Consider the following 12,500-nt stretch of genomic DNA (forward strand, 5'->3'; position numbering starts at 1 on the left):
TAGTAGCAGTAGCAGCAGCAGCATCATAATCATTACCTCCAAACCTCTTGACAAGCAGTCTCCTTAAGGCACGAAACATTTTCCCTTCTCCAGCGGAACGACAATTGTGTGGCAAGAAAAGATGCTGGGCACTACTGATCATTCACACACGGCCAGTGTACGCCTGCTTCAGGCCCAAATGGCACAAACAGGAACCAATGGGGATGGCATCGCTGCTGATTATTAATACCTCACTGCAAAAATCTGAAACACAGAATACATAATACTTTATCTATAAATCACCTCTCCAATAAGAGAAATCAATTTCTGGTGTAAAACACATAAACAATATATGAGAATCGCAGTCATTCCAATACGATAACAGAAAGACATGAAATATCAAAATGTTAATCTGAAATAAACCACACATATGACGGGCGCAATAGCCGAGTGGTTAAAGCGTTGGACTGTCAATCTGAGGGTCCCGGGTTTGAATTACGGTGACGGCACCTGGTGGATGAAGGGTGGAGATTTTTACGATCTCCCAGATCAACACATGTGCAGACCTGCTAGTGCCTGAACCCGTTCGTGTGTATATGCAAGCAGAAGATCAAATACGCACGTTAAAGATCCTGTAATCCATGTCAGCGTTCGGTGGGTTATGGAAACAAGAACATACCCAGCATGCACACCCCCGAAAGCGGAGTATGGCTGCCTACATGGCGGGGTAAAAAGAGTCATACACGTAAAAGCCCACTCATGTGCATATGAGTGAACGTGGGAGCTGCAGCCCACGAACGAAGAAGAAGAAGAACCACACATACAAAAACCACAGTCACATAAATGCAGTAACCACAGTATGATGATAGGCATGAAATACTAAATAAAATATTAAAAAAAAATAAAAAAAAAAAAAAGAAGAATACATAACTATAACTAAACACACGGCAGGATGTAAAAAAGTTAATCAAGTTTATTCTTTTACCCTCAATAAAGATCAGTTTGACTTGACTTGACAAACACACATAGCTGAATTGACAATAATCTGTTGTAATAATTGCTGTACACAACCATGATCTTTTGCAGCATATTCTGTACACTAAGATTCCCATAACAACATATAAAAGCGAAACAGAAACCACAGTCACGTGAATTCACAGCAGTGGAAGCAGGAAAAATGTGGCAGAATGGTTTCTGGATGCTAATCTGCCAATACTGTGTCCATGAGGGTCTGGGTTCGAATCCCAGTCTTGCCCTTTCTCCCAGGTCTGACTGGAAAATCAAACTGAGTGTCTAGTCATTCAGAAGCAACAATGAACCAAGCTGATAAGTACAGTATCCACTGGCAACATAAGTGTTGTCCTCTGGGAAAATTATGTGGAAGAAATCCACTGTGATAGGAACACAGGTATATATATGCATAATAATAATAATAATAATAATAATGGATACTTATATAGCACACTATCCAGAAATCTGCTCTAGGTGCTGTACAAAAACACTTTGTTAACATAAAACATTACATCTATGTTACATACACACACCAAAATAAGACTACACACACACACACACACACACACACACACACACACACACACTCACACACACTGCATACATACATTTTAACAATACATGTGTATCTAACAGCTACCCTAACACATACGCACACATAGGCAGGCACAAACTTACATAAACGCACGCACACACAATACACATTCATATACATGCATGTAGTTATGTACACATACATATGTATACATACATAGTCAAGCACAGCTAATGCAAAGGAAGTGGACCTGCCACAATTGAACTTACTGCTGAGGGAAAAGGTGAGTTTTGAGACGAGATTTAAAAGATGCGAGGGAATCAGAATGACGGAGGTTATCAGGGAGCTTGTTCCACGTCTTTGGTGATTGAAAAGAAAACGATCTGTGTCCATAAGTCTTACTTCTGACGTGAGGCATATGCATGCACTAGAGGCCTGACTAAGCACGTTGGGTTATGCTGCTGATCAGGCATCTGACTAGCTCTGTAGCAGATGTGGTGTAGCATAATTATTGTATGAATGCATTGATGCATTGATACCTCCTTGAGAAACTGAAACTGAAACTCATTATACAGCAGTTGCTATGGAAAAGAAGACAAGACAACTGCTGTCCTTGTGTACAAGTTCGATCCCCAGGCATTAGAATATGTTATATACCACTGTGCAGTGTTTCATCCACTGGCTGGTTCCAACCCACATGAGTTATTGACTGAGTCTGCTGCAGGATAAAATGGGAAAACCTGGTCCACGCTTCACAGATAATTCCCAAACACAAGAATCTGTACAGATCTCCTGAGCCTGGATGACACTTGGCTATAAATTATCAAAAAAAAAAATCCTTGAAATAAAAGAATGCAGCCATGTCATATAAAGCCTCATATGTAACTGACCATTCATCTGTCACCATCCTAATCCTCACTCCTTAGAATTAAATAAATAAATTAATAAATAAATAAACTGATAGATAAATAAATTAATAAATGACTAAATAAATACATAAATAAAATCATAATTATTCCAAATAATTTTCATTTTGTGACCTAACATAGCAACAGTAAAGAGTGGTAACTCTCTCCATTCACAAGGTACACAACTTCAAGTCAGTGCTGCTTACGCTACCGATTCAGCTAGCACACATGTAAATAAAAGGTACACTGGAACAAACCCAGACACTTCCTCAAAAAAAGGAAGCGCCGGACCTGTCCTTACATGTCATCTGACATGTACACACAGCAGCAAAGACAGAAGAAATGTGCAAACACAAATAAGTTTTTATTCAAGACTGGCACTGCCTCTTTAATCCTGAACAAGCCACACAGAACACATGGACAATAGACATGATTGCCTCGGTGGTTTTTCAACTGGAAATTAACAAACAATGAGGCCAGGAGATGAAATGATTAACAAATAGTAAAGAGTGGTAACTCTTTCCATTCACAAGGAACACAACTTAAGTCAGAGGCTGTGTGTGTGTGTGTGTGTGGGGGGGGGGGGTTGTAAATATGTAATACACATAGTCTCTGAATCTGTTTTATATTATTGTGCGCTAAATCATTATTTTTCATCTTTCTTTTGTGAGTTATTGCACATGCATGTGTGTGTGTGTGTGTGTGTGTGTGTGTGTGTGTGTTTAATGTTTACTGTAAAGCATTTTGAGCTCTCTTTAAGGGAGGAAAGCGCTCAACAAATGTCCATTTTATTATTATTATTATTATTAATATTATTATTATCATTATCATTATACACATCCAGACAATTTTTATCTGTGATTCTGTCTCTTAGTGAAGTGAGTCTTATGGACAAACATATAACTTATAAGATAAAGCAGAAAATGTAAGACTGATATGTTATTTGTACATATATATAATGCTGGTTACGTTACAATCATCCAATTCATGGGTATGAAAGCATACAAATAATTTCATACAAATATTTTCACTTGTTTGAAGTAACTTTTGTAAGGCTACAATTAATATGCTCCCTTCAACATTTATAATTTTGTATTATTTACAACTGTTTACTTTTAAATACAGGTCCAGTTTCAGGTTACACTTACAGCCAAGATGATGATTATAATTCATACCAAAGTAACAGCTTTAACTTGCAAAAACTTCCAGATTTGATTAACTCTGACCTGTTAGGTTTCTTCTGCTGCTCCTGTACAAATGCTTAAAATCTATCGTGCTTACGCATGCGAGGCAGATCAAACAATGAACGTTCCGATTCCGATTCTACACACAGCAGAATCTGATAATCACAAGGATACGTTGAATTACGTTCCTGGATTAACCCCGTTATCCATGACACAGTTCGTGGGAGAACACAAAATCGCCAGTGTACACAAACCACGACAACAAACTGTCATTATGCTGGAAAAAGACGTTACAGTTACATTGCAAGTTAAAACAGTCCGAGTGGAATCCAGAGAAAACAGAAAATTAATGACGAACATAAAATGGCAAAAGCCTTCGATTTTTCCGAGGGCGTGTCCAACATAAACTGCAAGATTTGTCTTACAAGAGTTCAGACGATGAAATATACATGTGAATGTATAAACCGTTTTAATAACCACTCATAAGAAGATGAAATAATTCAAAAATTGATCCAAAAAAAGGTCAAATAGTACCTTGCAGGATGCAGACGACTCAGGATCCCATTGACAACTTCCGGTTTCGCGCGTCTTATTCTACTGCGCGAGTCAGGTGAAAGGCTATATTTATCCGAAGTCTTTGCAGTGCAACGAACAGAGATGTGGTCGACAGACGAATCAGTGTCTTGAAGTGGGACATTACCAGTGTCTTGCTGACATCCAAAAGTGTTGTACAGTTTTTCAGTTACAATATGTGAAGATTCAGAATCGTCAGTACTGTGTCGCTTGTTATTTGTCAGCGAAAATGCCTGTGAATCTGGCAAATGAGCTCCACAAATTCTGTGGCCACTCGCACCGCCTTCGACAGATCTTTGAGGAAACGAAGAGATGTTTTGATGACATCAACTACTCTGGCAACTTTGACGGGAGTGAGTAGTCTGCCAGTTGATCGTTCATGCTCATCTGTTAAATCATAGTATCGTTTGTACTTTATTTTGATATAGTAAAATTCATTTATGTACTCGAATGTGCGTGTAAACATTGTGCATGTGCGTGTGTTCTCACATTGTATGTTGGTGTGTGTAAACTGGTCATGACACTTGAGAGCATAACAGCTGATCAATATCTGTACATACACTATGTATCGAAGTCTAACGGTCTTGAACTTTGATGTCATCAGGTGCCAGTCTTGCCGTTCAACGCAAGCAGAGGCAAAGCAATGGCCTGGAAAGCAACATTTCAGCGGAAGGCCGCAGTTCCCCCACTACCCATTCCCCACAAAGTGCCTGATCTAGTTACCCCATTCTGTATACATATACATATAGATAGTTTTGATTATACTGATGAAAATGTACACATGCATTATGTTGGTGTCGTTTTCCTATATTCCACAAACTCCTTGTATATTTCCCTGAAATTCCCAGAAAAGCTCCTGAGATGTGACTTTGCTTTGAAAAAACAAACAAAAAAACCCCAACTGAACTTTCCTGCTATTTGCAGAGAAACAGCACTTGCACTGGTTGGCGCTTATGTTCTGCAGGCTGGTGTGTGTCTGTGTGGTCTGCTGATTTACAGTTTCTTGCTTATGCAGTCAAGCGTGAACAAGTGGTCCACCTTTTTCGTATAGGCTATCAGTGAATAACAAGAAGAGAGCCATGAAAAAAAACTAATAATAATTTATAGTTCAGCACACACACTCTCTTTCTTCACACACACACACACACACACACACAAACACACATACACACACATCTATATTGATATCACATGTGCAGTTTTGGTTGACTGGGAGATTTGGGTGAAGGCGGTAAGGGGTTTTCAAGAAATATCAGCATGGGTTGATGGAGTTTGTGTGTGTGTGTGTGTGTGTGTGTGTGTGTGTGTGTGTGTGTGTTTGCATGTGTAGTTGTGCAGATGGAATGTGCATGTATTATGTGTGCATGTGTGTGCTATGCTATTTGTTTAGTTTTTGCATGCATTATATATTTTTTGTTTGTTTTGTTTTGTTGTTTGCATGTGTTGGTTCTGTCTGGTTTCCACTTAGCTGTAGGAGTTTCCCATTGCCTTTACTTCTGTTGTTGTTGTTGTTTTCAATGCAGAAATACTTTTCAAATAAAGTTCACTACAATTACTTTACTGTTTGGCAAATAGGGTGCATCAGGAAAACACAATCACATTTTTCAGTGTGGAAAATGCCTGTGAATTTGGTCAACCTGCCTTCAACCCCCCCCTCACCCCACCCCTTTTTATTTATTTTTTTTAATTTTTTTTGTTGTTGTTTTTGTTTTTTTTTGTTTTTTTAGGCTTATTTGGAAGCAAAGGCAAAGGGAAGGGGTGTTAAGGGATTCATTTGGTATAGATCTAGTGATAATACCAATGCTAGAAATAATTTTATTCCATTAACTGATCATATTTTCTTCATAAAAAAAATGACAACAAATCACCACACTTTTTTTTTTTTTAGATCTGTGTCATATCAACAGCAACAACAACAACAACAGCACACACATTTTGGCACAATCCTTTTAAAAAGTTGTATGAATAGGTAATATTTTTAGGTCACACATTAATCACCATAGTGAAATAGTGATCACTACCTGATGGTTATATGAAAATTGTGAATTTTGAAAATGAGTGAATAACAAACATGTAAACTTGGTCAGTTTTTACTCATTTCAGCTTCATGGTAAAAATAACTGGGAATATCACTGTGTATTGTGTCTGTACATATGTGTGTATGTGTACATTGTATACATGTATGTCATTTGTTCTTTTCTTCTTTTTTCTTCTTTTTTTTTCAAATTTTATAGCATATGGTTTGTTTTCATTATTATAATGTACAATGTCTGTATTACAAGAATTGCAGTAATTTGATATAAGGATGTTGTGTAATTATGCGTGTAAACTTATATGAATAGGAATACAGTAAATACAAAAGAATTGTCTTGGAGTTGGGGGGATGTTGCAGTGAGTGTAACTGTGTGGTTCTTCCGTCGGGATCGACAAGGACCATCTAGTCATCCTGGGGGTGGGTGGGTTGGGCTCTGTGGGTGCGCAGATGACTGGTCAGGCCAGTCCGCACCCGGAAGGTTCTGACGCAGAACTGTAACTGTACACTGTAAAAGGGAAGGCATTTTTGGAGACATAATCAAGGATGTGAGATCTTGCATAGGGAGTACAGAATACTTTATTATTTCAACAAGAGAAATTAAAGTACAGTGTAATAACAATTAACATGAAAGTTTGACTGCATTACATTAGCGAACACCTTTTTGCCGCCTATATGCTTCTGCCAAGCAAAGCTCAGGTTTTGCCTGCCAAGTGTATGGATAAATTTTCCTCCCACCTGCCAGCCACTCTTCCCTAGCAGGCTTTGATTTATCCTGGGCAGTCAAACGAAGCAGTGTATTTATTTAAGTAAACAGTATTACAATTAGATTTTTGTTTATTTTTTGGTTACATTGGAATTGGAATATATGTTTGTTATCACAGCTTGGTTGTCGCACACACGTATGCACACACACACGCATGCACACACGCACGCACGCACACACACACACACACACACACACACAGAGAAAGAGGGAGAGGTGGTAAGAGAGAGAACAAGAAGATATGAGGTGGATAGTCTCAAAAGAATTGAACATACACATGCATGCATACACACAGTCACACACACACACACACACACACACACACACACACACACACACACACACACACACACACACACACACACATTGTGCCAGTTTGAGAAATATTATTGAAGGATGGGTATGTTCTAATTGGCAGTGGCTTGTTACTTTACCAAATATTTTCTGTCTGTTATTTATGAAATTACCATTGTCACCCCTTGTCAAGCCTCTTTCCCTCTCTCTCTCTCTCTCTCTCTCTCTCTCTCTCTCTCTCTGTCTCTTCTCAAGCATAAACATATAAAGTCATGCCTGGTATGTCTGACCAGTAAAATGCTTCCCATGTTCTTACGTTCAGTTCTAAATTCATGCATAAGATCTGCACAGGCAGAAGACTGCAAACAGATACTTTTATCTGTCTCAAACCATTGTCAGGGTGTACAAGTATTCGATTTTACCAGCAAGCGTATTGTACCCCTGCATCCCTGATGCTTTCACATACTTAGTACTTGAGTGGTGCTTGAATTCATTCTGCACAGCTTGTGCTTGGAAAATGTTTTCCAAATTTGTTTTTTTAATTTTTTAATAATTTTTTTTATTGTTTTTGTTTGTTCTTTTTCGTTTATTTGTGTTTTTTTTCTTTTTAATTCAAACCCCTTTTTCCTCCTCTCCCCATTTCCCCATCCTTCTTCTAACCTGCCCTTTGTTATTTTGGCTGATTTTTTTTTTTTTTTTTTTTTTTTTTTTTTAAATAATTGTTTCATTAAAAATTTTACAAGGCTAACAAATACATGCAGATACACCACATTTGGAAGATTTTTTTAGCACATATTGGTAGTATGATACATAGGGACAAAAAGTATGGCCGCTCACACTCATACCTACACTGCACATCTGTACACAAAAAGCACTAAAAAGATATATTTAAAAAAATTGAAAGAGCATCAAATATACATTCACAGAAAAATTGGCTGGAATTCATTATTAATTTTGATCAGTACAATATTCATAGGCCTGTGCCCTTGACAGGTCAAGGAGAAAGTATGTAAACAGGTGTGATAGCCCTTATCACAAATGATTCCAATCTCCTTTGAATGTTTTTAAGAACTGACCTGTATTCAACCCTGTGATGACCCCTTTGTAGTCAGTGGGGCTGTAAATAACATGATTTGTTTCAACTCCTTTGACGGGCACAATAGCTGAGTGGTTAAAGCGTTGGACTGTCAATCTGAGGGTCCCGGGTTCGAATCACGGTGACGGCGCCTGGTGGGTAAAGGGTGGAGATTTTTACGATCTCCCAGCTCAACATATGTGCAGACATGCTAGTGCCTGAACCCCCTTCGTGTGTATATGCAAACAGCAGATCAAATACGCACGTTAAAGATCCTGTAATCCATGTCAGCGTTCGGTGGGTTATGGAAACAAGAACATACCCAGCATGCACACCCCCGAAAATGGAGTATGGCTGCCTACATGGCGGGGTAAAAACGGTCATACACGTAAAAGCCCACTCGTGTGCATACGAGTGAACGCAGAAGAAGAAGAAGAGTTTCAACTCCCTTGAAATATTACAAATAATCATTTAATATTTTTATTCCTGTATAGTGATAATGTTACTTTGTTACTAGTAATCTGGACTTGGGTTCATGAAAAAGGAAAGCAGTCTTGTTTTCCATACATTATGATAATCCTCAGAATAATTTTCTTTTCTTTTTTTTTCTTCTTCTTTTTTTATGTGCGTTCTGTTGTTTTTTTGGGGGGTGGGGTTTTTTTTGTTTGTTTTTTGTTTTAATTTTTTACTGGTAATCAAAACTTAATAGCAAAAAAAAACCCACAAAAAACAAGAGTATGTTTTAATGTATTATCTTTTGAATGAATCACAATTTACGATTGTCTTTGCATTGGGTTTTGACCTTGAATAAGGTCTTGGCTGTTGTTATGAATGCTGATTTTCTACATATATGTGATGCAGTCTCTCACCGTGTTGTTTTTCTGTGTCTGTAGTGATATGAATTCAGTGGTAGAAAGAGAGAAAGAGAGAGAGAGTGTGTGTGTGTGCCTTATCACAATCTATCAGCCAGATGGTTGTAAGTGTGAGTCTCCGGTTTATTAACCTTTCCGAACACAGTCACAGTGAATGAGTTATGCTGCAGTTAACACTCGCAGTCACAGAAACAAAGCACAAAGAAACTGATTACTAAACACATCTGTGGTGTCTAATTTCAAACAAAAGTGGACAAGGGAACAATGGTGTCTTTGTGTGTGTGCACATGTGTGTGTGTGTGTGTGTGTGTGTCCAAGTTATTTTGCCTTTTATACATACACACACACACACACACACACACACACACACACACACACACACACACTACACAATTATGCTCCAGAGTGCAAGATCAGACAATACGTGGAAATGATAGGAGGTGTGATGTGGTAGCAGATAGTCTTTTTCTCCCTAGACATTTGACGTCTCTTTATTTCAGAGAATCTGGTCAAAGTTGTACAATTAGAATCTTTTTTTTTTTCTTTTAATACAAATGATTCTGATAAGGTCAGTCTCATGTGTAAACACAACCTAGGGTTATACTATGCATTTTGCCGAATATTCCAAAGGCCTTCTAATTGGATGCACATATACTTATAGCATACATAGTGAGAGAGAGGGAGGGCTGGGGGAGGGGGGGGGGCGAGAGGTTATGTAATTTGTGGTTAGAGTCTCTAACTGAGGATAGATATTATGTGATTATTTTATGTGAGTATCCATAGCAATCAGTTAATACTCAGTACAATGTCTTTTGTAAAAACACTTATTTTTTCAGTTGTTACTTAATTGTTCTGTTACTAGTCTTTGAATTATTATTATCATTATTGTTCTTGCAGTTTTGTCTGTAAAATGTTAGTGTATTACAACTGTAACACCCCCCACACCCCACACCCACACCCCCACCCCCACCCCCTTTACTCTCTGTCTCTCTCTCTCCCTTTCGTTACAAACCAACCCTTGTTTGTGCCAGTGTCAGATTTAGCAAAATTCCCACAAAATATTCCTTGTGACCCCAGTACACTTGGAAATAAAGGCATATTCTGTTCTATTCTGAAAGAACAACATGACTCAGTGCCACCTACTGCTGACAAAGCTGTGCGTGATTTCAACTTGAATTAACCACTTCACTCCTACTGATGGAAATGCTCAACACATACAGTGAAGGGCTGTCACCTCACGGAGATTTAAGACTGAATTTACAGGCCATGAAATCAGTCATTGTTCTGTATTCAGATTTAGGACTGCATTACTTTTATTCAGCAAAACCAATCACACGACTTACAACACAGTTATATTATAAGTATACAAAGCGCACGTATTGAACTTAAGATTCTTATCCAACTGACCTCAGTGTATCAGTGAAGGGGTTAAGGGCATAGCGTCCATTCTGCAATTCCGGTGCCAGCTCAATAATGGAATGGAACAGCTGGTCTGTGATCTGATTTCCAACAGTTCCAGACCAGATGAGTTCAAAGCAGTGTGAGAATGGCAGAGAGAAGCACTTAAACATATGGCTGATTATAAAACCACAAACAAGTATACATCAACACAGCATGTGTGTTTTATATTTCAAAGCAGATGTGGTCCAGTGTGTATGATTCAGTTCGCATGTTTTGACACCTCCTTAAAACTGAAACTGCCTTCTGTAGCTCCAGTTTGAGGTTCTCTCAGAAGCATATAATATTATATCCACTTCATGGATATATATATGCTTGTATCTTTGACTAGTTTGAAAGTGCTGCTGAAATTTCCATGCCTAGCTGCTTTTAGCGAGGGGAATCACAGCTGAGATAACTACCTAGCAGTACTAGACAACCTCTCTCTCGCTCGCTCTCTCTCTCCCTCCCTCCACCAAGGTCAACGCTGGGATTTCTATGCATTCAAAGTTTCTTTAACTCACTCAGTACGGACAGTCCTCTCTTCTCCTCTACACAGACCCCTCGGATGTCCAGTGGGTGTCTGAATGACCCAACCTTTAGCTTCTGTCGTCAGAATTGTGGTATTCTTTGTCAACATTCACCTCTTCAGTATAAGAGCCTTCCACTTGCAATATTTTGATGATGGTGATTGGGGTGAAACGCTGTTAATGTCGTCTCTTTCGCCGTTCGTATGGAGAGAGTTAAGCTTTGCCTTGAGGGAAGGGAAATCAAAGTGAATGAAACTTTTGTTTCATAGCTGAGATCATTACTTAGCAGTTCAAAACAACCTCTCTCTCTCTGTCTCATTGTCTCTCTCTCTCTCTCTCTCTCTCTCTCTCTCTCTCTCTCTCTCTCTCAAGTTGATCATGTAATTGGTCAGTTTGTAGGTTTCTTAGCCTTTATTCTGAATATGTAGAATGAGAGGTGTTCTGTGTGTGTGTGTGTGTGTATTTAGTTTTTTTTTTTTTTTTTTTTTTTTTGTTTTTAACTATTTATTTGGTATTGTATGTATTCAGAATCATATTTATCTTTTACAATGAAAACAGAGTCTAAAAATTGTGAATATGAAAGTAGCTTATCGGCGCTGTGTGCATTAATTCTCTTTCTTCGTTTCCCAGCCCAGCTCATAACAGCGGAGCTGCTGAAGGAGGAGGAGTCAGAGATCGTGCAGATCATTGAGAAACCCCCGGCCATCGTCGTCTTTGGCCAGAATGCCTACACCAAGTCACGCATCGTCAACGAGCTATTCAACAAAACGGTGCTGCACTGCCATGAGGACGACGCCAGCACCGAGGCCCGTCAGCGGATGGTGTGCTTCAAGCATGGCAACACCCCCTCGGTCAGCCTCACCCTCCCCGAGGAATATGACCTCGTTGACACACTGGAGGCGGACAATGGCCCCTGGAAGACCGTCCCGCGGGGCGACCTGGCAGTGTCGGAGAGCGACATGGGGTCAGGGGGCGACTACGCACGCGGCATCGCCTGCCTGGAGGTGAAGCAGAGCCACGCACTGCTGCGCTACGGCACGCACGTGGTGGTGGCGCCTTCTGGGCCCGAGGGGATGTCGGAGGACACCGTCCAGAAGTCCATAGGCCAGTCGCCAGCCATCCTTGTCTACGGGCTGGCCAGCGACCAGCTCTACGATAAGGTCGGTTGAGTCGGTTGTTTTTGTATTTATAGTCATTTCTTATAATCATCTTCTTCTCCTTCATTCGTGGGCTGCAACTCCCACGTTCACTCGTGTACATGAGTGGGTTTTTACATGCATTGACCATTTTTACCCTCCATGTAG

At 39.4% G+C, this 12,500-nt stretch overlaps 2 protein-coding genes across 3 annotated transcripts in view; one reads left to right on the forward strand and one right to left on the reverse strand.

Annotated features, from left to right (window-relative positions):
- Positions 1 to 4,186, reverse strand: part of LOC143299852 (protein O-linked-mannose beta-1,2-N-acetylglucosaminyltransferase 1-like) — a 47,551-nt gene extending 43,365 nt beyond the window's left edge. Inside the window, exons 1-2 of the mRNA XM_076613343.1 lie at positions 4,152 to 4,186; positions 37 to 243 (exon numbers count right to left, since the gene is read on the reverse strand). Of these exons, the coding sequence (XP_076469458.1) occupies positions 37 to 142 (106 nt within the window). The 5' untranslated portion in view covers positions 143 to 243; positions 4,152 to 4,186. The remainder of the gene's footprint in view (positions 1 to 36; positions 244 to 4,151) is intronic.
- An 81-nt stretch (positions 4,187 to 4,267) lies between these two features.
- Positions 4,268 to 12,500, forward strand: part of LOC143299524 (dual serine/threonine and tyrosine protein kinase-like) — a 40,752-nt gene continuing 32,519 nt past the window's right edge. The window contains exons 1-3 of one of the 2 annotated variants that reach the window (XM_076612790.1): positions 4,268 to 4,543; positions 4,795 to 4,896; positions 11,827 to 12,356. In XM_076612790.1, coding sequence (XP_076468905.1) covers positions 4,420 to 4,543; positions 4,795 to 4,896; positions 11,827 to 12,356 — 756 coding nt within the window. In that variant the 5' untranslated portion in view covers positions 4,268 to 4,419. The remainder of the gene's footprint in view (positions 4,544 to 4,794; positions 4,897 to 11,826; positions 12,357 to 12,500) is intronic. The other variant, XM_076612792.1, reaches the window with a different exon arrangement.

The sequence above is a fragment of the Babylonia areolata genome, chromosome 25 (assembly GCF_041734735.1).
Source record: "Babylonia areolata isolate BAREFJ2019XMU chromosome 25, ASM4173473v1, whole genome shotgun sequence".
NCBI lineage: Eukaryota > Metazoa > Mollusca > Gastropoda > Neogastropoda > Buccinidae > Babylonia > Babylonia areolata.